The sequence below is a fragment of the Grampus griseus genome, assembly GCF_964374135.1.
Source record: "Grampus griseus genome assembly, chromosome: 7".
Lineage (NCBI taxonomy): Eukaryota > Metazoa > Chordata > Mammalia > Artiodactyla > Delphinidae > Grampus > Grampus griseus.
The window spans coordinates 76109318-76137241 of record NC_139001.1 but is presented as its reverse complement, the minus strand read 5'-3'; the positions used below and the strand labels follow the sequence as shown (position 1 = coordinate 76137241).

At 36.0% G+C, this 27924-nt stretch overlaps 1 protein-coding gene across 1 annotated transcript in view; it reads left to right on the top strand.

Annotated features, from left to right (window-relative positions):
• GALNT13 (polypeptide N-acetylgalactosaminyltransferase 13) overlaps positions 1-27924 on the top strand; it is a 517926-nt gene that overhangs the window by 338320 nt on the left and 151682 nt on the right. Inside the window, exon 8 of the mRNA XM_082657709.1 lies at positions 10210-10390. Within this exon, the coding sequence (XP_082513835.1) occupies positions 10210-10390 (181 nt within the window). The remainder of the gene's footprint in view (positions 1-10209; positions 10391-27924) is intronic.

Below are 27924 nucleotides of genomic sequence, written 5' to 3'. Positions count from 1 at the left end.
GAGCCGTGTTTTATTATCCTTTCTCTAAGCCCCAGAGCCCAGCATGGTGCTTGACACAAAGTCAATGGCTAGTAAATATTTGCTCGGTAGATGCCAGCCAAGTTCTGAGGGAAAATGCTTGAGGGGAGAGAGGTCATTCCCTCTCCTCAAATTTATCACGGGCCTTCCATTTGAAAAGCACTTGACGGCTTTGCAAATTATACAGGGAGTTTCATTTAAACTAAAATGTTATAGCTGCAATCAGGGGAGGTGGATGGTTTAAAGATGGAGAAATTGAGTAACTGAAGGATAACGGTTTTGGAGGTACCAGGTTTTCTTTTCCTACCCCATGCAAGTTCTTTTTAAGTATCTCTGGCATTCATAAAGAGCAGGAGATGTTGTCACACACTGTAGCTGGATACCCAGGTGGTCTACTGGTATTCAGAGGGGACTGTTCTGGCATGAATTCTAGGGCAGCATCACACAGCTGTCGTGGGCTGCTCTGTGGCTGCAAGCGGCAGATGTTACTGATACCTGACAGGCGGTCAGATCGTCAGACACAAGAGGACACCAGTGTAAAATGCAAAATATCTGACCCAAATCTCATTTAATAATCACAGACCCTTTCCATCTAGTTCTCAAAAATCTCACCTACATACAATTTTTTACCGTTTAAATGTATTTGTAGGATTAATTATACAATGAGGAACGCACAAATTCCAATCATTCTAGATTTTTCTTAGTCACTAGTCCCCTTAAAAGCACTGACAATATTCCAAAACCTCCAGTATTATCAAACTTTAAGATTATTGATTATTGAAAGATGAAAAAGCGTCACTGTATTGCATATTATTTGTGTTCTTTTTTCACGAATTATCTGCCTGTGACCATCTATGCTAATAAAAAAGCAATACTTTATTGTAAATATGAAAAACTAGGCCCTAATTTTCTTGAGCAGAGTCACCTTATCTTACATCGGAGTTTCAATATCCGGTAGGCTACTCGATGGTCTTCATTTTCACATGTCATTTAAGCAGCAGAAGGGAGATTTGCCATAACACAGTCAGGACTATGTGTTGCTCTGTTGATCTAAAGGGGAACTGGGAAATTCTGCAATACCAGCCGTCCTAATAAGATGTGGAATAACGACAGGTAACAATTCTCCTGATGCCAGGAAACACAGTGGCCATAATGTGTGGTAATTCTGAAGGTCAGAATGCTCCAAGGCTAAGAAAGTTGTTGAGAGGCAAAAAGTAATAGTGGAATTTATATATCAAAATGTTGGCCTGTGTACATTAAAGGTATTTCCACTATTCATTTTAACTGCTGAGAATGGGTGTTTGTGTTTGAGAGGAGTGGGAGACGAGGATAAAAGGACTCCATCTGTGACCACAACTACCTCACTATACTTGTGTGCACACTGGTTCACACACAGACTGCCTCAGTTCCTTTTCAGAAGAATTCCTCCACTTCGTCACACCCAGTATGAGCACACCTTTTCGTGCTTCTGCTCTATGTTGCTTCTCTCCCTTCCTTGTACCTCATCCCCTACACCTCAACCCCCAAGAATCACTTGCTAAGTCTTTGGCAAAGGAAAAAATGAACTGGCTTGGGAGACTGCCCTTAAACTCATTTCAGGATTAATTTGTTAAGTCCTTTATCAAATGAGTAGATATAAGAGGGTCCATTTTGAATGTGGGGCTTTCAGGAGGTTCAGTTCTAAGTTAAGAGGCAAAGTACTTTAGAAGGGAAAGCAGTTAATAACTGGATATTTTTAGAACCAAATTAATGGGATATATGAAATGGTATAGATTCAACTCAGAATTTTCTACATTTAATGCCAAGGTGAAAACAAAATCTTCAAACAAATTACTCTAATATATGGCTATTTCTTGAAAAACTCATGGAGAACAAAAGTGCTTTTGTATTTTTCATTGTTTTCATAACATTTGTGACCTTTCTAAAATAGAATTCCCAGACTTGAAGGGAGAAGACACATTGATTGCCTCATAATAAGTTTTGCAAACTCAGACTTTCTCTTGCTCAGAGAATGGTATCTTTACCATGTACTTCTAATACAGCTAAAGTAAAGTAAGCTCATCTAAGGAGGAAAATGTGGATTCAAATTTTGGAGAGTTTTATCATTCCCATCTAAAAATCTGATCTCTGAAAGTGGTATTTACTCTATACAAAGAGATTAATCTGAATCCTAGAAACTCAGAAGAAAACCTAGTCTTCTTTTCCATGTGAATTTTCTGAGGACTGTCAAGCTTAAGTGACTTGTTCCAAATCCTGCAATCAATTTGTGTTTATTTGAAGTCCAGAATCCAGTTTTCCAATTTCAAATCAGATGCTTCCTTCTCTTTTTCATACAAATAATCATTCTATTAAAAAAAAATTATCAAGTACTGGATAGATTCCTCAGACATGTTGAATCTGTGATCTCTGGCAACTCAGGTGAGCACTTAAAGGCCACAGAAGCTTGATGTACAAGAGTCTTCATCTTGAGATGTTATGGTGATATCAGGATATGACTTGAGCTCTAGAGACCTCTTCCAGATTGCATAAATGACCTCAATTACACTATGAAGTGAAAACTAGGTTAAGAGACAAACCAGCCAATTAAAGAAGACATTCCCCAAATCAAGCTGACTATGAAGAATAACTGGGAAGTTTCTTGTCCAGAATGAATAGAAAATGCCTACTGAGCCCCTTATCATGACTTCCATACCTCCTGTGTTTCTGCCAACTTATCAAAGATCACAGCGTCTTCAGGGTCTCACTGAAGGCTCTTTTAGACTTTGTTTCAACTGTAAGAATTAAAGGATTTGTCATCAGTCTACTTGAATATGTATAAACAAAGTGGAGACTTGAAGTGCCGATGGGGATTATTTGAAACAAACAATGAATGTAGAGTGAGATAGGTTGAAAACTGAGTCATAGTAACTTGTTTCATTTTTCGCTTTGCCAGAACTAAGAAAAGAAAAGCTTTTGTTCCCAATTCCACTTTGTAATAGATACATTTTGTGTACACTCTGTAATTTTCCAGATTCCTCTATATCAATATTAAGAGATCAATCAGTTAATATGTACTGAGCACCAATATTTCAAGCATTTTTTAAACTTTGCACACACTTATGTAACAGTATATTTAAGTTGTGATTTTTTTCACTATGTGTGAATTATACCAGTTACGTAAAGTGAAACGTGATGATGAAATTCAGTTTCATAAAGTGACTTTCAATTTCATGTGACGATGAAGTTCAGTTTCATAAAGTGAAATGTGTGATATTTTTTCTCAAAGAGATAATAATGTGGTCAGGGAGATAAACTAATATATACAAATAATATATTTATGTCAGTATACACACAGATAAATATACATGCACACACACAAATATTTATCAAGATGGCATACTATATAGAACTGAGAGCTAAATGGGGTAGAGTGGGATGAATGTACAGTAGTAAATGCTATGAGTCAGTGAAAATTAAGATCAGTGAAAGATAGCATAGTTAAGAACTGGTTACTGGAAGAAAATGTATATAAAATGAGCTTATTAGAGAGGACAAAATAGATAAGGGAAAGCACATACAATAATTCTTAATTTTAATCCCCCAAATTATGTCAAGTTATTGAATTCCCTTCTATTTCCCTTGCCATCACTCTGGTCCCAGTCATTCTCATCTCTTTCCTAGATGATTACAATAACCCCTTAATAAATCTCCCCTATTTGCTTCATTCCAATTCTTTTTCATATAAAGGCTAAGTATTGTTACGTGCACTGCTTTGCCTCACTCCTCACAACAACCCCCTGAGGTGGCTTCTTCAAGTCATGTTATTACCTGAAACCTGAACCACAGAAAGATGAGTTCACCCAGCTGGTAAGTGGCAGAGCTGGGATATGGTCTCAGGAACTAGAGCCTACACACTCATAACCATTGTGCTTCGTGCCCTCCATGATATATTGTTGTGGTGGTTGCTATTAAAGCCATATTAAGCAGTGACTTGGTGCCAGTGACAGTACGTGTGTGGGCCGGGGGTGGGGGGTGAAGGTTAGTATAAAATCAAGCAGCTGCATGAGTTTGGCATAATATCTGGACAGCTAGAAACAATCGTAGCACCAGAACTGAGATTGCAAAGTTGGAGCTTGTGAAGTTTATGAACCTTAATTAAAATGTCACTGATGGGAATAAAGATGCAGACGTAGAGGATGGACTTGAGGACACGGGGAGGGGGAAGGGGAAGTTGGGACAAAGTGAGAGAGTGGCATGGACATATATACACTACCAAATGTAAAATAGATAGCTAGTGGGAAGCAGCTGCATAGCACAGGGAGGTCAGCTCGGTGCTTTGTGTCCACCTAGAGGGGTGGGATAGGGAGGGTGGGAGGGAGACGTAAGAGGGAGGAGATATGGGGATATATGTATACATATAGCTGATTCACTTTGTTACACAGCAGCAACTAATACAATACTGTAAAGCAATTATACTCCAATAAAGATGTTAAAAAAAATGTCACTGATGTAGGTACCAAAAAACATGAAAAGGATAATGTATGTTAGTTAATTGTCTTCTTTCTAGGGGAAGAAAATCAAGTACATAATCAAATGAGCAATGGGCATTTTGCATTTTGATTAATAACCTTCTCCATCATCAAAAGACTCATAAAAATATCTGGGAACCAAGACAAGTAACCAGCTAGCTTCAATCCTCTGTGGATAAAAGGACAGTTTGTATGTTACACATGATCAAATTTATTTGAGAGAAGTAACATACAAATGTTAATCTTTTTGGAAGCCTAGAAAATAACAATCAGATATGCTCAATGATACAAAGTAATTCGGACATCACATGTTTATGTGGATGAGACATTTCAGTTTATATATTGTGTTTAAACATTGTAAATTAATTTCAGAGAACAAAATGTAGTATTCTAATTGGGAACTAATTGGCAATTCTTTTAAACTCCTCACCTAAGTCCCCAGACATTGATATTGCAATTTCAAAAAGAGGCAAAATTCACCAAAATGATTTTTTAAGAAGCAAGAATCAGCTAATAATCTACATATGTTGGTTTTCCTGAACAGCAGGAACTAATATACAAATAACATTTTATTTCCTCCCATATGAGGTGTCAGGCATGGTGCTTGATACGCACAATCTCATTATGGTCTTCGGAAGCAGTTATTATTATCCTTGTTTTCCAATGGAAACATCAAGGTCTTGGAGATGTAAATAATTTTCACCAGTGTACATAGATAGTAAGTGAGAGAGCCCCTAGAAAATTCTGTTTGCTTATTTCCAAGCCCAAATTCTTAATGACTGTGTCATACTCTTCCTTCTTTTTTTTTCTTCTTTCTTTCCTTTCATCCATCCTTCCAAAATATTTGTTAAAGATACACTAAGGGAAATTATCATGGTAGTCATTAGGGACTCCACTCAATTAGAATTCTCTCCACTTTAATATTTAATCATATAGTTTTCTGGGAACTGTTTATTTTTTAATTATTTCACATTACCCAAATGTCTACTAAGTACATGGCAACTGTCTGGTCAATATTTGATCAATTAAATATTTTGTTTTCATATTAACTGGGTATTAGCATGACCAGATATCAGCCTAATTAATGCATAACGTTATGCTTTTCTACCTTGATCTTTTTATTTTAGTGTAAATTTGGGGGAGATGCTTTACTTTGGAAATGCAATATGAGTATTTATTCACACATTCTATGAGCACAGATGGCAATGGGAAAAGTACGCGTTTTATTCCAGGAGTCAGTAGAGTATGATCCACAAGCAAAACACAGGCCAGTATCCACTGAGTTATAGAACAGTTACCTCCACCTCTGTTACCTCTCCTAAATATACTAAAAAATCTGCCTCTATCTGTGAGAATCAACATCAGGGGCAGGTTTTCCTTCTGTCTTGTAAATCAACAGTCATTATTGAATTACACCTTTACATGTACACACAAAGATCTCATTGCTTAGAGGATAACCAGAAATCAGCACTTTCGTATAAGGAGTGAGACCACTGGAACTCTACTTTTAAAGGATTTCAAACTAGATTTTTTTTTTTTCCTTTTCTGTGTGCAAGCTTGGGCCATAGAAGCCATAAGCATACAAAACCAGGGTAGGGCCAAGAAGTGGAAGAGTAGAAATAAAGTGGCCTCACACAACCACAGTGCTAATCCATATTTGCAAAAAGGCAAATTGGGAACCCCGAGGACAGCTGTACATCACTGGTTCGTTTGCAGTAGGGCTTATTGCATAGTCTGAATTTAGTAAGCATGCACACTTAAAATGGTTTTACTTTTTCTCCAATCATTGCTTCATGCTCTGAAGAATATTCCTTTCCAATCTGACATCATTTAGCACAGATTTTATAGCTTTCTGGTCACTTTCAGTTATTAAAAATACTAGTAATGTTCAGCTTAAAGCCTTTGATTTTGTAAGCAATCACAGTTCACATTCTCTTCTCTCCCCAGGACAATGCTGATAGAAGCTCTTGGAATGGGGAAGGTCAGGGTTCTCTGGGTTGCCACTTCTACAGTGTATGGGGTCAAATAAGAGGGCTAGAGAAACAGCAGGTCTTAACTGATATATTTTATGATGTCTGACTGTTGTTGGCTCAGTGTGGTTCCACTTGCTACTAGTGGCCTCCATTTATATGACAGGCTTCTGTACATGGTTTCACTGTTTTCTTAAAAGTGTTCTGAACTTCACCTTTTACCGCGTCTGTTATACAAGGCCCTTTTGAAGAGGGAAATCTTACTCTCACCTCACCCTGTGAGGTCCCCAGCTGCCTTTTCCAGTGGTACATCTCCTTGCTGATCTGCCATATTGCTAGTCCCACAGATCACTTTTTTTCTAGTCTATATTCCATGTTCTATAGAGTTTTGAAACCACTGAAGTCTTGTCCAGTTGTCTCCCAAGACCACTCCCTCCCAGGGTCACTGCATCACTGGACCTATCAATTTTGCTGGAACAAGCTGTTCAATAAACCCCAGCCCACCTTCAGGATTCTCTAGACTAGAGGTGGTCCCCATTTTACTAGGGTCATGTTTTTCCGCACACTTGAGGCTTTCCCATAGACTCACTCACCATATTCTGCTATGTTCCAGTGGGAGCACCAGGGTAATCTGCTGATTTTGCTGCTCAGCAAGTGTCCAGCCAGGAGTGAAATGCCAGTCTCTCCATTCATTTAGTTCCCTTATATGGCTTGGGTGAAGGAAGAAAGGAACTCTTTAGTCATACCTAATCCATAGAGGAGAAGGGAAAGCTCTACCACTAACACTGTGCTCCTCACGATAAGGAAAAGTTTTTCAATTCCCCCTCAAGTATAACATATCATATGCTATTTCTTCTGAATTCAGGTCACCTTGTTGAATGGTGTGGTCGCCGTACAAACACCTGAGTACTTTACTAAATCATGTTTTTAGGAGATAGTATCAGTTGGACTAAATGATTACTTTGAAAACACATTAAAAATAAAGAATGTGGGGCTTCCCTGGTGGCGCAGTGGTTGGGAGCCCGCCTGCCGGTGTGGGGGACGCGGGTTCGTGCCCCGGTCCGGGAGGATCCTGCGTGCCGCGGAGCGGCTGGACCCGTGGGCCATGGCTGCTGAGCCTGCGCGTCCGGAAGCTGTGCTCTGCAGTGGGAGAGGCCACAACAGTGAGAGGCCCGCGTACCGCAAAAAAAAAAAAAAAAAAAAACGGAAAGAAAATAAGATCTGGCTGACAAGGTGGAGATAAATTAACAATTCCACTTCAGACACGTTTATTTGGATGCCTCTGAGTCTTGCAAGAGGAGGTATCAAGTAGGTGTTTGGATACACAAGTCTGGATCCCAGAGGAAAAGTCTGGGCTGAGATGTTACTGCGGGGGGGTTTGTGTATTCAGATCATGCATAAAATAATAAGAACAAATAAGACCACCTAGAGAATGAACAAAGAAGGAATAATGCCAACATTTAAATAAAAATTTAGAGTGAAAATGTATAAATAGTGAAGTAGTAGGATGAAAAGAGGATCCAAGAAAGGAGTCTGCTAGATATTCATCAAAGGAAAAATTTGTGATTTTCATCATGGCAATATTGTGGGACTGCGGAAATAAACAGCATTTCATGATGAGTAGAAGAACAGATGAAAATTGAGGAAGGGATATAACGTGTATCAGTAAAAAATGTATATTAATTATAGTGAGGGGAAACAAAAAAGAGATATGTTGGATGGGAATATAGATCAAGGGATGAACCTTTTGTTGTGTTTTGTAATTTTAAAAATTTGTTTATCTCTATTTTAAATCTGTTTGAAAGATAGGAGGTTTAGGAGGTATTATGCAAAGATAGGCATAATCCAGTTATGAGGGCAATGACTGATGTTTCAGGAGAAACTCAAGGGGAGGACCAAATCAATGAAGTCATTAAGACAGACTTAAGTAATATGCTCTAGACTGACATACAAGTATTGATTTGTCTTTGGTAGGAGAAGGATTAACTTCCTCCATTTTAATAGAAAGGAGGAATGTAAAGAGTTGTGTAATTACAAGACAGTTTATAGACTTTATGCTAGAAAGATGAGAAAGTTACCAATCAATTAAGTAATTTGATTATTTAAGAATGAGCTACCCGTCTTTCTAGGGAAATGGTGAATTCCATTCCTCTTTTATATTGTCCATCATTTCAGCGTTGGGTTGGAACATCTTTTCTATTAGCATCACACTGTTTAAACAATTGGAAAATGAGATAGAATAGACTGTACATGTAATGCACAAACGTTGTTGATGAGTATAACTTATTTATCATCTTTCATCTTCTAGAAAAGATGTCTCTTACTGCTACCCAAGACCAATAGCAGCCCTCTTCTCCCATCTTCAGATGAATATTACTTGAGGGATCAATAGGAGAAAACCTTTTCTTCCAAAATAAACAGCTCTTTTTTTTTTTTTTTTCCCCTGTACGCGGGCCTCTCACTGTTGTGGCCTCTCACGTTGTGGAGCACAGGCTCCGGACGCGCAGACTCAGCGGCCATGGCTCACGGGCCCAGCCACTCTGCGGCATGTGGGATCTTCCCGGACCGGGGCACGAACCCGTGTCCCCTGCATCAGCAGGTGGACTCTCAACCACTGCACCACCAGGGAAGCCCAACAGCTCTTCTTAAAATAAGAATAATGTTATTTATGGTATAAAGCCAAATCCTTCCAATTACAGATGGCAATAATTATGACTTTAATTTACTGGGATGAATAAATGTACTATATGTATATATATATATATTATATTTATATGTATGATATACATATATAACATATACATGCTATTGTAACCTATGGCTATATAATATAATTTTATAGAAATAAATGTTTTATGGACACTTAATACCTATCTTCAACTGCACAGTAAATCTAGGATACCAAGAAATATATAGCATTTGTCTTTCAAGGGTTCATAATTTTAAGGGAGCAATAGTGAAGTGAACAATTTAAAATATTGAGTTGGCCAAAAAGTTCATTCGGGTTTTTCCATACAATGTTACAGAAGAACTCGAATGAACATTTTGGCCAACCCAATACATTGTAATATGTTCTTAATAAAACTGTGTTTAAAGTAGAAAAGTCACACAATACTAAATCTCCCCACAGAGCTGCCTAGAAGAAATGATCCTGGAAGTGGGCTTTAAAGGATGCATAGAAGTTGAATAGATTTAAAGGATACTTAGCATGCTTTAATAAGAATAATAGCATATGCAAAAGCCTAAGATACAGGAGATATGGAGAGGTGAAAATGAATGGTTACTTGAAGTTCCAGGTGGACGGGGTATAGCAGATTGATTTTCTCCAAATCAGATTTAGTTATTGACCATGGCATCCAACATGTACAAATTCATTTATTTATAGAAAATTTTGGATACCAAATATCTATTAAATAGAAATTAGGTTAAGTATTAGAAACTGAAAATTAGGTAGTCTAATAAAGGCACATAAAAATAATTACATCTTCCACAGTTCCAATACTACAATATTTAAATACATCAAACTCTTCCAAATTAGAATCCTTTGCCAAACCCAAGTATACCCATTCTAAATTTTGTGTTCATCTGACGTTGTTTGAACAATGTAAGATCTGAAGATTTGGTCTTAACTGAGTTAGCCTCAGTTGCTTCTCAGACAATATTACTGCATTATCTGCAATGATTACTATACAACAATTGCTCTTTTTTTCCAGATTTGGCAATGTGGAGGCTCATTGGAGATTGTGACTTGCTCCCACGTGGGTCACGTTTTTCGGAAGGCAACTCCATACACTTTCCCTGGTGGCACTGGTCATGTCATCAACAAGAACAACAGGAGACTGGCAGAAGTTTGGATGGATGAATTTAAAGATTTCTTTTATATCATATCCCCAGGTAAGCAATTCTGACATTTTCTTCCTCTGCAGGGGAAAATACAATTTTAAACATGCTGAGTATGTGTTGCATTATTGCTCCTCTTCTACTAGTTTAAATAAGATATTGTTTATCACCATAATATTGTAGAAAATTGTGTTTGAGAAGTTGTCCTATGAAGTCAATTTTGACCTAAAATGAGAAAGACTATACTTATCTTAAATGCCTAAATATTCTTTTTTCTTTGTTTCTTTCTGGGCACAAGTATTATGCTAAAAAAAATGAAGCAATCAATATATAAGGCCATCCAAATTTAACTGACATGTACCAGCTCAATTTAAGAAAAAAAATTTTTAAGGGAAGTAAGTCTTTATTTCTGTGTTATACACATAAGGCTGACTGAATTGGTAAGGAATTTTTTTAATGTTTATAAAGAGATGTTTTCTACTGCCTTGTTTTCTTAAATATCTGAGTAGGGAAAGGTGAAATGATTTCCTACAGAAACAAGATGGAAAACTATGCAGATATAAAAAATTATATTTTTAAAGAATATTAAATGACAGTAAATTACTCATTGATAAATATGTGAAAAAGCATAATATGGGACAATAAAATATTATCCTACTTTAGTTACAGAGAAGGATAGTTATGGAAATAGAAGTAAATTTAGGCTATCGCTGGGTAGTGAGATTATGAGTAATTTCATTATTTTCCTTATACTTTTCTATATTTTATAAATTTTCTTTATAAAGCAATTATTTTTCAAAATTCATTAAAAACAAATTTTAAAAGAAAATAAATAATTAAAAAATTAAAAGAAAATTTTAAATGTCATTAAAAAAGAGAAAATAAATAAATCATTGTGAGAAAATCCCATTACTGGGTGGCATCATTATGAGTTATTGCATTCTTTAAAATTTTTTAGGATTTCTCCAACAGCCATATTAATTATTAAAAAAAACCTCTGAGGTATTACATTTTTTAAGGAAAAAAAGAAACATATGAGAAGATACAAATAAGAGGAAGACACAGGTTTATCTTCAAGATCTCAAAGTCCAAAGAAACCAAAGCATAAATTAATATAACAGGAATTCAGCTGTATTTATAAAATAATTTGTAATGTTCTATTTTTGATAGTTTATGATAGGCCTTACGGTCATCAATGCCATTATTATGTAACCTGTAAGAACAACAGCAAAAATCCATGCCCACATCCTCTTTTCTACATTATCATCTATCACAGGTTTAGAAAAGTCAGTGTGGGTTCTAATTGACATGCTCTGGTTCTGAAAGTATATATGAGGCTGTGAACATCCTTCTTTTATAGATGAAAAAGGGAACGAGCAGTATCAACTTTCTTATTAAGATCCAACATTACTCCACAGAAAAGAAAAATTGGGACAATGCATGTGTAAATGTGTGATTAGGAGATGGATTTTTTTCACACATTTTTAACCCTCCTCTATGTCAAGAAGCTATTGCCAGGAACACTATTTCGCATATAGATGTATTTCTCTTTACAATAGAAACCCAGTCCAGATGTTATATAACCTTTTCATTTTCTTTTGATGATACTTTTTGAATTCAGATCATTACTTGTAGAAATATATAAGCTCAAATATGAAGAAAGAATTAATGCAAGGAAGAAATGTGTTATGTGTGATTATATACAGCGTACATTCAGGAATGTAAGCAATTGAGAATAATTGTAACCATATGTATTCTATTCACTCATGATGAATATTATTTGTAGAAAGTCAGGTGTTAGTCTTTTGTATAATTTCCCATTGAGTGAAAAAGGCAGATAAGTGGTAGAACCATTTCTCAAAATGTAATGAAATGACAAGTTTACAGTTTAAAGGTTGAAAGAAAATGCCTGCTATCTGGAACTAATGACTTGCTGCTCAAGAGGGACTGTTTGTATATTCTGGAAAATGTAGTTTTTACATTACAATAAATATCATTTGGAAGGTTATTATTCTTATAAAATGGGCTCATTTAAGCCCAGAAATTACTTTGGAAAGCAGTAAAAGGACACTTGGGGAATATGCTGAAAGTATCTGGGAATTTCCTAAGGGGCATTTATGCTTCTGGATGTCTCAGAGACAGCATCGCTGAGTGTGGAACCTGCCTGCTGTGTGTGGGCAAAGAGGGAAAACCAAAAATGTGAAACAATAAATTGCTTCTCAGTGGAAAGGGAAGGAGGGAAGTAAACTGGAAACTAGAGTTGGATGCCTATAAACAATGCTAGCCCTAGGCAGGTTTCAAATCATCCAAAAATCAGATAAAGTAGGTTGTATTGGGGAAGTCAGGAATCTGTCATTTGTATGATGGCAAGCCTTTGTCGAGTGGATAACTATTTTTGTCATTACTGGCAGTTTCTGTCACTCTTAAAATCAAAATCATGGATTTCTTCGCTATCATCTAAAATTGTTGGGTTTCTGTTTTTCATCTAAGTTTGTAAGAAGAGAAGTTGGTATGGGGGAGATGGGAGGGACACATGGTTGCACATTTTTGCTTAGAATTATATCTTTTTCTATAGTGTACATAAACACACACGCAAACACACACATGTTTACAAAAAACTCTAGAATGGTTTATATTGAGTTTTTTAAGTCTCCAGAACCTCCATAATAATCTGGCTAAGGAAAATGTTACAGTTCTTTCTAGCAGCACCTCCGCGTATCTGTTCATTTGCCCAAGATGTTTTATAAGGAGACTCCCATTTTTTTTTATACCAGGGCTTCTAGTACTACATCTTATTCTCCACTTATGCAGTTGTTCGAAATGTGATCTTTAAGTACTGAGTCTTTATGATTGAATTTTGACAACAATTTTGCTTCCTTCCAATATGCTCCTACCTACTTTATTTTTTGGTTTCAGGGATGCTTCAGTTCTGTCTTGAACTAACTGGGTATTCTTTCTCTCTCAAAGGTGTATTTCCTGCAGTTTCGATACCATGGCCAATCCATCATTGCTATGTACTACATTGTTTAATTTTTATTACCTATATCTATTGCCAGAGTAGTTCAGAGACTTGTATTTACCATGCTTAGCAACTTTCCTGTCACTTTGCAGTCCTTGAAAGAAAATATGTGTTGAATAATTAGAAGAATAAGTGAATGACTAAATGAATGAGTGAATTTTTGAAGGGAGCCACTTTTGTTTCTTCTTTTCTACTGAATTCTCCATGGATATCTCCTCTATACCAGGGAATTTCTTCATAAGAATTGCAGCAAATGGGAACCCTTTGTCCCACTTCTCTAATCCAACCTGAGAAAGGACCCACTGATAAAAGAGAGGTGAAAGGTATTCTTCCTATGCCTGCACTGTCATTCCTCTGAGTCTGCCATCAGACAAGAAGGTTCCATTGGCTTACCCGTGTGCTTTGGGTTCTATGATTCCACCGTAATCACTGGCACACACAGTCATGTAATCTTACCTTCCAGGACTAATATAAAAGTCTAATAGGGACAATTTAGAAGGACAATGACATTTTCTAATAGGGCAGCATAATACAAGAGCTCATAAACTTAAAATAAGATACTTTTACACATGTTGATTTGTATTTTTCTCATGACCCCCATTACTTTAAAGTTAAAAGGAGTCATATAAATAGCTACATGTCTGAATTACTTTTATCTGATTTTTTTCAAAGTATTTACTATATGTCCTAATTGTCTTGCCCTATGCCCATTAGCCATTGGCAATACTGATAGAGTTGCAGTGTCTAATTATGTCTCCTAAATGGGTATATGAATGAAGAGTAGAAATACTTTGAAATAGTGTTGAAGAATGCATTTTCAACATTAGTTTAGTTTGCTTTCCGGCTGTATTTTTAAGGATGCAAATACTATAGCATCACCAGTTTTAACGCCCTGTAGGCTCTTAAAGCCTGAGGCAGTTTTTACTAGTAATTGGGCAGTTTCAGCTTGAGCCAACCTGATTGTCCTAGCAAGTCCTTTGAAATGACGTGATGTAAGCAGAAACCACTCTGCACAGAACACCCCATTATAAATGGCAACGTTTTTATCCTATTGGCCACAGGTAAAAAGCTTAAGAATTTTAAAATAGAGTGTAGTCACAGCACTAACCATATATTTGAAATGCTGGCTGTTCTATAAATATTGATTTTCTTTCTTTGCGGAGGTAGATTTCTAACAGTGTATCAATTGACATGGTGATTAGATGCAGCTGTCCTTTCATAACCTCCGGTTGTTCTTTTTCCTTTTCTTAATGGACAGCTGTGCTCTTGTTTTGAGCATAAATTGAAGATAAAATGGTAAAGACTCCCCAAACATACCTTTAAAAGTATTTATATGTAACTGGGAAAACAGCTTATTTTCCTTGACATTATTGTAGTATTTTTATCTGTATTCCAAGTAAGCATTTAAAGAAGGATCCTTGAACTTACTTTGAAGGTTAACTCTCAATTGCTAACCTTTCAAAAATGCTTTCGAAAACTCAGCTCCTCAAAGGTAGTCTTTGTTAATAGCATCTTCGGATCATTATTAAAGTTTAAGGACTTTATTCATTTCTATCTCTTGAAATTTGTACCTACAAAATATAAATGTTTTTCAACACGCTGATTTTTTTAAAGATACAATATTTAATAACCAGCCCTTTGCGTTTAGGGCCTAATTTCTTTTATGAGTCATAAAAATGTGGTTCCAGGCTGATTTCATAAGCCCAGGTTTTGATGTTTCCAGCAAAATGTGCAGCACATAGATATATATATTTTTAATAATCCAGGGATATCAGTTTTTGGTTGAGTTAACATGAATTCATCTGAAAAGAGTGTGGCATTTATGAAAGTAAAGTATGTTTGTACCTATGAATTTTGGATTTTTATTACTTAATAAATGCTTTTTTAGCAGTATCAACCATGGTATCACTGAGCGAATATGATATTATGAGGAGGAATCATTCTGAATGATTCCTGAATCATTTTAATATGAATCATTTAATTCTGAATCATTTTAATATGCTATATTGTAATAACACAATTCATATACCTGTGTGATTCCCTTGAAAAGCCAAATGTTGAAGTTAATGATGTAGTGGACAGACAACAGCTTTTCCTTGCTGTAGTCGATCACTGGTCATTTTTTTTTTATTAAAATAGTAATTTATTTACGAATGAAGAAATTAAGATCTACAGTAAGTCCCCTACATAGAAGCAAGTTCTGTTCTGTTCATAAGTCTAATTTGTTCTTTTTTGTCCACACACACACACTGTATTTTATTTTTACAAGAGATAAATAAACTGACACCAAGCATTGTAAATGGATGACCAGAACAAAAGCAACAATGATTGCAATTACCAAACACGAAACACACTCACACTATGTCATAATATTGACATTCAGTCAGGTAATCCTCCACTGTAACAGCTCCTTTACTTTGCAGTGAAAATTTATTTGTATATTTTTTGCTTCTGAGTCCTTGTGGGATTTTTTTTTTTATTCAAACAGAAAGTCACAAAAATTATAATCATCTTCATCAGTTCACTCAGTCCCATGTCATTTTTTTTCATCTTGATCTTTTGTTAGCACTTTTATGAATTCATCAGTTTTCCATTAGAGTTCTGAAAATGCTTATTCATTCAGTTCAGAAGTATAGTCAGTTACCAGAAACCTGTACTTGTCAGAGTCTTTTCCATGAATTCCTTGAAGATGAAACCCTTTTATAGGAACATTTTTGCAAAAGCATCAGAGTATACCCAGAACTGTCTGTAAATGTCAAAAGACTTAAAAATGACCATGGTTAAAGATTTGATGAAAGTTCATAATAATGCAATTGACAAGGAAATTTAGTTATTTCTGAGATATAAATTTTAAAGTAATAACTAGAATTATGACTTATAACATTGTACCAGAACATATAAATTTTTAGAAATTTCATGTAATGTCTGAAACATTTATATTAACATATTTCCATACAAATAACCCAAAGAAAGTTTAGTGTTAGTTTTTGTTTGTTTGTTTTTTTATACTGCACGTTCTTATTAGTCATCAATTTTATACACATCAGTGTATACATGTCAATCCCAGTCGCCCAATTCAGCACACCACCATCCCCATCCCACTGCAGTTTTCCCCCCCTTGGTGTCCATACGTTTGTTCTCTATATCTGTGTCTCAACTTCTGCCCTGCAAACAGGTTCATCTGTACCATTTTTCTAGGTTCCACATACGTGCGTTAATATACGATATTTGTTTTTCTCTTTCTGACTTACTTCACTCTGTATGACAGTCTCTAGGTCCATCCACATCTCAACAAATGACCCAATTTCGTTCCTTTTTATGGTTGAGTAATATTCCATTGTATATATGTACCACAACTTCTTTATCCATTCATCTGTCGATGGGCATTTAGGTTACTTCCATGACCTGGCTATTGTAAATAGTGCTGCAATGAACATTGGGGTGCATGTGTCTTTTTGAATTATGGTTTTCTCTGGGTATATGCCCAGTAGTGGGATTGCTGGGTCATATGGTAATTCTATTTTTAGTTTTTTAAGGAACCTCCAGACGGTTCTCCATAGTGGCTGTATCAATTTATATTCCCACCAGCAGTGCAAGAGGGTTCCCTTTTATCCACACCCTCTCCAGCATTTGTTGTTTGTAGATTTTCTGATGATGCCCATTCTAACTGGTGTGAGGTGATACCTCATTGTAGTTTTGATTTGCATTTCTCTAATAATTAGTGATGTTGAGCAGCTTTTCATGTGCTTCTTGGCCATCTGTATGTCTTCTTTGGAGAAATGTCTATTTAGGTCTTCTGCCCATTTTTGGATTGGGTTGTTTGTTTCTTTAATATTGAGCTACATGAGCTGTTTATATATTTTGGAGATTAATCCATTGTCTGTTGATTCGTTTGCAAATATTTTTTCCCATTCTGAGGGTTGTCTTTTCGTCTTGTTTATGGTTTCATTTGCTGTGCAAAATCTTTGAAGTTTCATTAGATCCCATTTGTTTATTTTTGTTTTTATTTCCATTACTCTAGGAGATGGATCAAAAAATATCTTGCTGTGATTCATGTCAAAGAGTGTTCTTCCTATGTTTTCCTCTAAGAGTTTCATACTTACATTTAGGTCTGTAATCCATTTTGAGTTTATTTTTGTGTATGGTGTTAAGGAGTGTTCTAATTTCATTCTTTTACATGTAGCTGTCCAGTTTTCCCAGCACCACTTATTGAAGAGACTGTCTTTTCTCCACTGTATGTCTTTGCCTCCTTTCTCATAGATTAGATGATCATAGCTGCATGGGTTTATCTCTGGGCTTGCTATCTTGTTCCATTGATCTATGTTTCTGTTTTTGTGCCAGTACCATATTGTCTTGATTACTGTAGTTTTGTAGTATAGTCTGAAGTCAGGAACTCTCATTCCTCCAGCTCTGTTTTTTTCCATCAAGACTGCTTTGGCTATTCGGGGTCTTTTGTGTCTCCATACAAATTTTAACATAATTTGTTCTAGTTCCTTAAAAATGCCACTGGTAATTTGATAGGGATTGCATTGAAAATGTAGATTGCTTTGTGGAGTATAGTCATTTTCACAATATTGATTCTTCCAATCCAGGAACATTGTATATCTCTCCATCTGTTCGTATCATCTTTACTTTCTTTCATCAGTGTCTTATAGTTTTCTGCATACAGGTCTTTTGTCTCCTTAGGTAGGCTTATTCCTAGGTATTTTACTCTTTTTGTTGCAATGGTAAATGGGAATGTTTTCATAATTTCTCTTTCAGATTTTTCATCATTAGTGTATAGGAATGCAAGATATTTCTGTGCATTAATTTTGTATCCTGCAACTTTACCAAATTTATTGATTAGCTCTAGTAGTTTTCTGGTGGCATTTTTAGGATTCTCTATGTATAGTATCATGTCATCTGCTAACAGTGACGGTTTTACTTCTTCTTTTCCAATTTGTATTCCTTTTATTTCTTTTACTTCTCTGACTGTTGTGGCTAGGATTTCCGAAACTATGTTGAATAAGAGTGGTGAGAGTTGGCAACCTTGTCTTGTTTTTGATATTAGTGGAAATGGTTTCAGTTTTTCACCATTGAGAATGATGTTGGCTGTGGGTTTGTCATATATGGCCTTTATTATGTTGAGGTAGGTTCCCTCTATGCCCACGTTCTGGAGAGTTTTTATCATAAATGGGTGTTGCATTTTGTCAAAAGCTTTTTCTGCATCTATTCAAATGATCATATGGTTTTTATTCAGTTTGTTAATATGGTGTATCACATTGATTGATTTACGTGTATTGAAGAATCCTTGCATCCCTGGGATAAATCCCACTTGATCATGGTGTATGATCCTTTTAATGTGCTGTTGGATTCTGTTTGCTAGTATTTTGTTGAGGATTTTTGCATCTATATTCATCTGTGATATTGGTCTGTAGTTTTCTTTTTTTGTAGTATCTTTGTCTGATTTTTGGTATCAGGGTGATGGTGGCCACATAGAATGAGTTTGGGAGTGTTCCTTCATCTGCAGTTTTTGGAAGAGTTTGAGAAGGATGGGTGTTAGCTTTTCTCTAAATGTTTGATAGAGTTCACCTGTGAAGCCATCTGGTCTTGGACTTTTGTATGTTGGAAAAATTTTTGTTTTGTTTTGTTTTTGTTTTGTGGTACACAGGCCGCTCACTGCTGTGGCCTCTCCCGCTGCAGAGCACAGGCTCCAGATGTGCAGGCCCAGTGGCCATGGATCACGGGCCCAGCTGCTTCACAGCATGTGGGATCCTCCCGGACCGGGGCATGAACCTGTGTCCCCTGCATCGGCAGGCAGACTCTCAACCACTGCGCCACCAAGGAAGCCCTCTTGGAAGATTTTTAATCACTGTTTCAATTTGAGTGCTTGTGATTTGTCTGTTCATATTTTCTGTTTCTGTCTGCTTCAGTCTTGAAAGGTTATACCTTTCTAAGAATTTGTCCATTTCTTCCACATTCTCCATTTTATTGGCATAGAGTTGCTTGTAGTAGTCTCTTAGGATGCTTTGTATTTCTGCGATGTCTGTTGTAACTTTTCCTTTTTCATTTCTAATTTTATTGATTTTAGTCCTCTCCCTCTTTTTCTTGATGAGTCTGGCTAATGGTTTATCAATTTTGTTTATCTTCTCAAAGAACCAGCTTTTAGTTTTATTGATCTTTGCTATTGTTTTCTTTGTTTCTATTTCATTTATTTCTGCTCTGATCTTTATGATTTCTTTCCTTCTGCTAACTTTGGTTTTTGTTTGTTCTTCTTTCTCTAGTTCCTTTAGGTGTAAGGTTAGATTGTTTACTTGAGATTTTTCTTGTTTCTTGAGGTAGAATTGTATAGCTATAAACTTCCCTCTTAGAACTACTTTTGCTGCATCCCATAGGCTTTGGATCGTCGTGTTTTCATTGTCATTTGTCTCTCTGTATTTTTTGATTTCCTCTTTGATTTATTCAGTGATCTCTTGGTTGTTTAGTAACGTATTGTTTAGCCACCATGTTTTTGTGTTTTTTATGGTTTTTTCCCTGTAATTCATTTCTAATCTCATAGTGTTGTTGTCAGAAAAGATGCTTGCTGTGATTTCAATTTTCTTAAATTTACTGAGGCTTGATTTGTGACCCAAGATGTGACCTATCCTGAAGAATGTTCCATGCACACTTGAGAAGAAAGTGTAATCTGCTGTTTTTGGATGAAATGTCCTATAAATATCAACTAAATCTATCTGTTCTATTGTGTCATTTAAACCTTCTGTTTCCTTATTTATTTTAATTTTGGATGATCTGTCCATTGGTGTAAGTGAGGTGTTAAAGTCCCCCACTGTTATTGTGTTACTGTTGATTTCCTCTTTTATAGCTGTTAGCAGTTGCCTTATGTATTGAGGTGCTCCTATGTTGGGTGCATATATATTTATAATTGTTATGTCTTCTTCTTGGATTGATCCCTTGATCATTATGTAGTGTCCTTCCTTGTCTCTTGTAACATTTTTTATTTTAAAGTCTACTTTATCTGGTATGAGTATTGCTACTCCAGCTTTGTTTTGATTTCCTTTTGCATGGATGGAATATCTTTTTCCATCCCCTCACTTTCAGTCTCTATGTGTCCCTAGGTCTGAAGTAGGTCTCTCATAGACAGCATATATATGGGTCCTGTTTTTGTATCCATTCATCAATCCTTTGTCTTTGGTTGGAGCATTTAATCCATTCACGTTTAAGATAATTATCGATATGTATGTTCCTATGACCATTTTCTTAATTGTTTTGGGTTTGTTTTTGTAGGTCCTTTTCTTCTCTTGTGTTTCCCACTTAGAGAAGTTCATTTAGCATTTGTTGTAGAGCTGGTTTGGTGGTGCTGAATTCTCTTAGGTTTTGCTTGTCTGTAAAGCCTTTGATTTCTCCATCGAATCTGAATGAGATCCTTGTCAGGTAGAGTAATCTTGGTTGTAAGTTCTTCCCTTTCATCACTTTAAGTATATCATGCCACTCCCTTCTGGCTTATAGATTTTCTGCTGAGAAGTCAGCTGTTAACCTTATGGGAGTTCCCTTGTATGTTATTTTTCGTTTTTCCCTTGCTGCTTTCAATAATTTTTCTTTGTCTTTAATTTTTGCCAATTTGATTACTGTGTGTCTCGTCGTGTTTCTCCTGTATGGGACTCGCTGCACTTCCTGGACTTGAGTGGCTATTTCCTTTCCCATGTTAGGGAAGTTTTTGACTATGATCTCATCAAATATTTTCTCTGGTCCTTTCTCTGTCTCTCCTCCTTCTGGGACCCCTGTAATGCGAATGTTCTTGCGTGTAATATTGTCCCAGAGGTCTCTTAGCCTGTCTTAATTTCTTTTCATTCTTTTTTCTTTTTTCTGTTCCACAGCAGTGAATTCCACCATCCTGTCTTCCAGGTCACTTATTCGTTCTTCTGCCTCAGTTATTCTGCTATTGATTCCTTCTAGTGTAGTTTTCATTTCAGTTATTGTATTGTTCATCTCTGGTTTTTTGTTCTTTAATTCTTCTAGGTCTTTGTTAAACATTTCTTGCATCTTCTCCATCTTTGCCTCCATTCTTTTTCCAAGGTCCTGGATCATCTTGGCTATCATTATTCTGAATTCTTTTTCTGGAAGGTTGCCTATCTCCACTTCATTTAGCTGTTTTTCTGAGTTTTTATCTTGTTCCTTCATCTGGTACATAGCCCTCTGCCTTTTCATCTTGTCTATCTTTCTGTGAATGTGGTTTTTGTTCCACAGGCTGCAGGATTGTAGTTCTTCTTGCTTCTGCTGTCTACCGTCTACTGGTCAATTTTTATTGTTGGTATTGTTATTAGCATTGCATGGGTATTTCTTTGTATTTTTATAATAATGATACTACCTTGCTTCTGTCTTCATTTGATGAGAATTATTAAGTTCTTGATTTGCACTGTGCCAGGCAAAGGGATACAAACACGGAAAAGACATTGCCTTTGCCTTTAAAGAGTGAACTGTCTACATCATCACAGTTAATTAGTTTAAGTGGAAAATAATATTAAGTCATAGTATGTGAGGAACACACAGACAGCAATTAAAGGGGATACTTATATGAACTTGCTTACACTTTCCTAGTTTCCTCCTTCTCACTCACAAACTTCAAAGTCAAATAAATACTCAAGTTCTTTCTATTCCACCTGCTAAGTTCTCTCAGATTTATCAATTATCCTCATTCTCACACTCGTCCTGCATCCTGATAACCTCCTAACTGTCCTGATGGCTCTCCCTGCCTCAAAGCTTGCCTTCCCTTCACTCACCCTTACAGTGCTGCTGGAGGACCTTCCTAAATTTTGATCTCTCATTTACCTAAGGACCTCTTAACACAAAGTCAGAAGTCTAGAACATGGCCAACAAGGCTCTATGTGATCTGGTACTTGTCCAGTTTACCAGTCTTTCACCCTATACTTTCAACCCTAGCAGTCCACATACCAACCATGTTGAACTATATTCAGATCCAAAGCTCAACACGCTCCCTCCTGCTTTTAGGTTTTTGCATATGTCTAAAACAGTATTTGATGAGCTAATGAATGCTGCTACATCTGCATAAAGTACCATCATCATCCATCTGCATTCATCATTCATGTACAAAGTTTGGTATAATTTCCCCCCAGGAAATCCAATGGCTCCCTGTACTTCCCCTGTTGTAGCATTTACGCATTTTTAAAGTATTTTTTCTCCTCTACTAAGCTATACGAATAAAGGATCTATCTCTCTCTCTCTTTTTTAATGTGTTTGTTTGGTTCCTTTTTTTTTTTTTTTCAGTCAGTCAAATATTTATTGAATGCCTATGATTTTTCTTTTTTTTTAAATTGGAATAACAGTTGATTTACAATGTTGTGTTACCCTTTGCTGTACAGAACACTGAATCAGTTATATATATATATACACTCTTTTTTAGATTCTTTTCCCATATAGGTTATTACAGAATATTCAGTAGAGTTCCCTGTAGAGTAGTCCTTATTAGTTATCTATTTTATATTTAGTAGTGCATATATGTCTATCCCAGTCTCCCAATTTATCCCTCCCTCCTTTCTCACCTGGTTCCCATAAGATTGTTTTCTACATCTGTAACTCTATTTCTGTTTTGTAAATAAGTTCATTTGTACCATTTTTTTAGATTCCACATATAAGCAATATCATATGATATTCTTCTCTATCTGACTTCATTCAGTATGTCAATATCTAGGTCCATCCATGTTGCTGCAAATGGCATTATTTTGTTCTTTTTTATGGCTGAGTAATATGGTTCTGTTTTTAGATACAGTTCATTAAGCTCAAAATTTTTTTAATTTTATAACATATGTCCAGAGGCAAATAAAATGTGTTTCCATCACCGCCTCTGTCACCCTTCCTTCAAATCTTTTTGCTATGCATTTGCATAACTATACATACATATACAAACACATATATAAGTAAATAAGATCGTACAATGAGTACTATTTTGATTTCCATTCTTTTAATTTAATAATATGTTCTGAAGTATTTTATAATTCACATAATTCACAAAGGATTGTATCATTTGACATTGCAGCTAAATAATATTATACTATACAAAGTTATCAAAATGTATCTAATCAAACCAGTATCAACAAGTATTAGGTTTCAGTTGTCTGCTATTATAAAAAATTACAGAAACATTCTTTTTTTTTTAACATCTTTATTGGAGTATAATTGCTTTACAATGATGTGTTAGTTTCTGCTTTATAAGAAAGTGAATCAGCTATAGATATACATATATCCCTATATCTCCTCCCTCTTGCGTCTCCCTCCCAGCGGCCCTATCCCACCCCTCTGGGTGGTCACAAAGCAAGGAGCTGATATCCCTGTGCTATGCAGCTGCTTCCCACTAGCCATCTGTTTTACATTTGGTAGTGTATATATGTCAGTGCTACTCTCTCACTTCATCCCAGCTTACCCTTCCCTCCTCCCCATGTCCTCAAATCCATTCTCTATGACTGAGTCTTTATTCCTGTCCTGCCTCTAGGTTCTTCATAACAATTTTTTTCTTTTAGATTCCATATATATGTGTTAGCATGTGATATTTGTTTTTCTCTTTCTGACTTACTTCATTCTGTATGACAGACTCAAGTTTCATCTACCACACTACAAATAACTCAATTTTGTTTCTTTTTATGGCTGAGTAATATTCCATTGTATAAATGTGCCACACCTTCTTTATCCATTCCTCTCTCGATGGACTCTTAGGTTGCTTCCATGTCATGGCTACTGTAAATAGAGCTGCAATGAACATTGTGGTACATGACTCTTCTTGAATTATGGTTTTCTCAGAGTATATGCCCAGTAGTAGGGTTGCTGGGTCACATGGTAGTTCAATTTTTAGTTTTTTAAGGAACCTCCTTACTGTTCTCCATAGTGGCTGTATCAATTTACATTTCCACCAACAGTGCAAGAGGGTTCCCTTTTCTCCACACCCTCTCCAGCATTTATTCTTTGAAGATTTTTTAATGATGGCCATTCTGACTGGTGTGAGGTGATACCTCATTGTAGTTTTGATTTGCATTTCTCTAATGATTAGTGATGTTGAGCATCCTTTCATGTGTCTGTTGGCAATCTATATATCTTCTTTCGAGAAATGTCTGTGTAGGTCTTCTGCCCTTTTTTGAATTGAGTTGTTTGTTTTTTTGATATTGAGCTGCATGAGCTGCTTGTAAATTTTGGAGATTAATCCTTTGTCAGTTGCTTCATTTGCAAATATTTTCTCCCATTCTCAGGGTTGTCTTTTCATCTTGTTTATGGTTTCCTTTGCTTTGAAAAGCTTTTAAATTTAAATAGGTCCCATTTCTTTTTTTTTTTTTTTTCCGTATGCGGGCCTCTCACTGTTGTGGCCTCTCCCATTGTGGAGCACAGGCTCCGGACATGCAGGCTCAGCGGCCATGGTTCACGGGCCCAGCCCCTCTGTGGCATGTGGGATCTTCCCAGACCAGGGCACGAAACCGTGTCCCCTGCATCGGCAGGCGGTCTCTCAAACACTGTGCCACCAGGGAAGCCCCTATTTCTTTATTTTTGTTTTTATTTCCATTTCTCTAGGTTGTGGGTCAAAAAATATTTTTCTGTGATTTAGGTCATAAAGTGTTCTGCCTATGTTTTCCTCTAATAGTTTTATAGTGTCTAGCCTTACATTTAGGTCTGTAATCCATTTTGAGTTTATTTTTGTGTATGGTGTTAGGGAGTGTTCTAATTTCATCCTTTTACATGTAGCTGTCCAGTTTTTCCAGCACCACTTATTGAAGAGGCTGTCCTTTCTCAATTGTATATTATTGCCTTCTTTATCAAAGTTAAGGTGACCATATTTGTGTGGGTTTATCTCTGGGCTTCCTATCCTGTTCCATTGATCTATATTTCTGTTTTTGTGCCAGTACCATACTGTCTTGATTATTATAGCTTTGTACTATAGTCTGAAGTCCAGAAGCCTAATTCCTCCACCTCCGTTTTTCTTTCTCAAGATTGCTTTAGGTATTTGGGGTCTTTTGTTTTTCCATACAAATTGTGAAATTTTTTGTTCTAGTTCTGTGAAAAATGCCAGTGGTAGTTTGATAGGGATTGCACTGAATCTGTAGATTGCTTTGGATAGTAGAGTCATTTTCACAATGTTGATTCTTCCAATTCAAGAACATGGTATATGTCTCCACTTTTTTGTATCATCTTTAATTTCTTTCTTCACTGTCTTATAGTTTTCTGCATACAGGTCTTTTGTCTCCTTAGGTAGGTTTATTCCAAGGTATTTTATTCTTTTTGTTGCAATAGTAAATGGGAATGTTTCCTAATTTCTCTTTCAAATTTTTTATCATTAGTGTCTAGGAATGCAGAAGATTTCTGTGTATTCATTTTGTATCCTGCTACTTTACCAAATTCATTGATTAGCTCTAGTAGTTTTCTGGTAGCATCTTTAGGATTCTCTATGTATAGTATCATGTCATCTGCAAACAGTGACAGCTTTACTTCTTCTTTTCCATTTTGGATTCTTTTTATTTCTTTTTATCCTCTGTTTGCTGTGGCTAAAACTTCCAAAACTATGTTGAATAATAGTCGTGAGAGTGGACAACCTTGTATGTTCCTGATCTTAGCGGAAATGGTTTCAGTTTTTCACCACTGAGGACAGTGTTGGCTGTGGGTTTGTCATACATGGCCTTTATTACGTTGAGGTAAGTTCCCTCTGTGCCTACTTTCTGATAGGTTTTTATCATAAATGCGTGTTGAATTTTGTCAAAAGCTTTTTCTGCATCTATTCAAATGATCATATGGTTTTTCTCCTTCAGTTTGTTAATATGGTGTATCACATTGTTTGACTTGCGTATATTGAAGAATGCTTTTATTCCTGGGATAAACCCCACTTACTCGTGGTGTGTGACCCTTTTAATGTGCTGTTGGATTCTGTTTGCTAGTATTTTGTTGAGGATTTTTGCATCTATGTTCATCAGTGATATTGGCCTGTAGTTTTCTTTCTTTGTGATATCTTTGTCTGGTTTTGGTATCAGGGTGATAGTGGCCTCGTAGAATGAGTTTGGGAGTGTTCCTCCCTCTGCTTTATTTTGGAAGAGTTTGAGAAGGATAGGTGTTAGCTCTTCTCTAAATGTTTGATAGAATTTGCCTGTAAAGCCATCTGGTCCTGGGCTTTGTTTGTTTGAATATTTTTAATCACTGTCTCAATTTCAGTGCTTGTGATTGGTCTGTTTATATTTTCTATTTCTTCTTGGTTTAGCCTCAGAAGTTTGTGCTTTTGTAAGAATTTGTTCATTTCTTCCAGGTTGTCCATTTTATTGGCATAGAGTTGCTACTAGTAATGTCCCATGATCCTTTGTATTTCTGCAGTGTCAGGTGTTACTTCTTCTTTTTCGTTTCTAATTCTGTTGGTTTTAGTCTTCTCCCTTTTTTTTCTTGATGAGTCTGGCTCACGGTTTATCCATTTTGTTTATCTTCTCAAAGAAGCAGCCTTTAGTTTCATTGATCTTTGCTATTGTTTCCTTCATTTCGTTTTCATTTATTTCTGATCTGATCTTTGTGATTTCTTTCCTTCTGCTAACTTTGGGGTTTCTGTTGTTCTTCTTCTTCTTTCTCTAATTGCTTTAGGTGTAAGTTTAGGTTGTTTATTTGAGATGTTTCTTGTTTCTTGAAGTAGGATTGTATTGCTATAAAATTCCCTCTTAGGACTGCTTTTGCTGCATCACATATGTTTTGGATCATTGTGTTTTCATTGTCATTTGTTTCTAGGCATATTTTGATTTCTCTTTGGTTTCTTCAGTGATCTCTTGCTTTTTAAGTAGTGTATTGTTTAGAGTCCATGTGTTTGTATTTTTTACAGATTTTTTCCTGTAATTTATATCTAGTCTAATAGCGTTGTGGTCGGAAAGGATACTTCATACAATTTGAATTTTCTTAAATTTACCAAGGCTTGATTTGTGACCCAAGATATGACCTATCCTGGAGAATATTCCATGGGCACTTGAGAAGAAAGTGTATTCTGTTGTTTTTGAATGGAAAGCCCTATAAATACCAATTAAGTCCATCTTGTTTAGTGTATCATTTAAAGCTTGTGCTTCCTTATTTATTTTCATTTTGGATGATCTGTCCATTGGTGAAAGTGGGGTGTTAAAGTCCCCTATTATGATTGTGTTACTGTCGACTTCCCCTTTTACAACTGTTAGCCTTTGCCTTAGGTATTGAGGTACTCCTATGTTGGGTGCATAAATATTTACAATTGTTATATCTTCTTCTTGGATGGATCCCTTGATCATTATATAGTGTCCTTCTTTGTCTCTTGTAATATTCTTTATTTTAAAGTCTATTTTGTCTGATGTGAGAATTGCTACTCCAGCTTTCTTTTGATTTCCATTTGCATGGAATATCTTTTTCCATCCCCCACTTTGAGTCTGTATGTGTCTCTAGGTCTGAATTCGGTCTCTTGTAGACAGCATATATATGGGTCTTGTTTTCGTATCCATTCAGTCAGTCTATGTCTTTTGGTTGGAGCATTTAATCCATTTACAATTAAGGTAGTTATCGATATGTATGTTCCTATTACCATTTTCTTAATTGTTTTGGGTTTGTTATT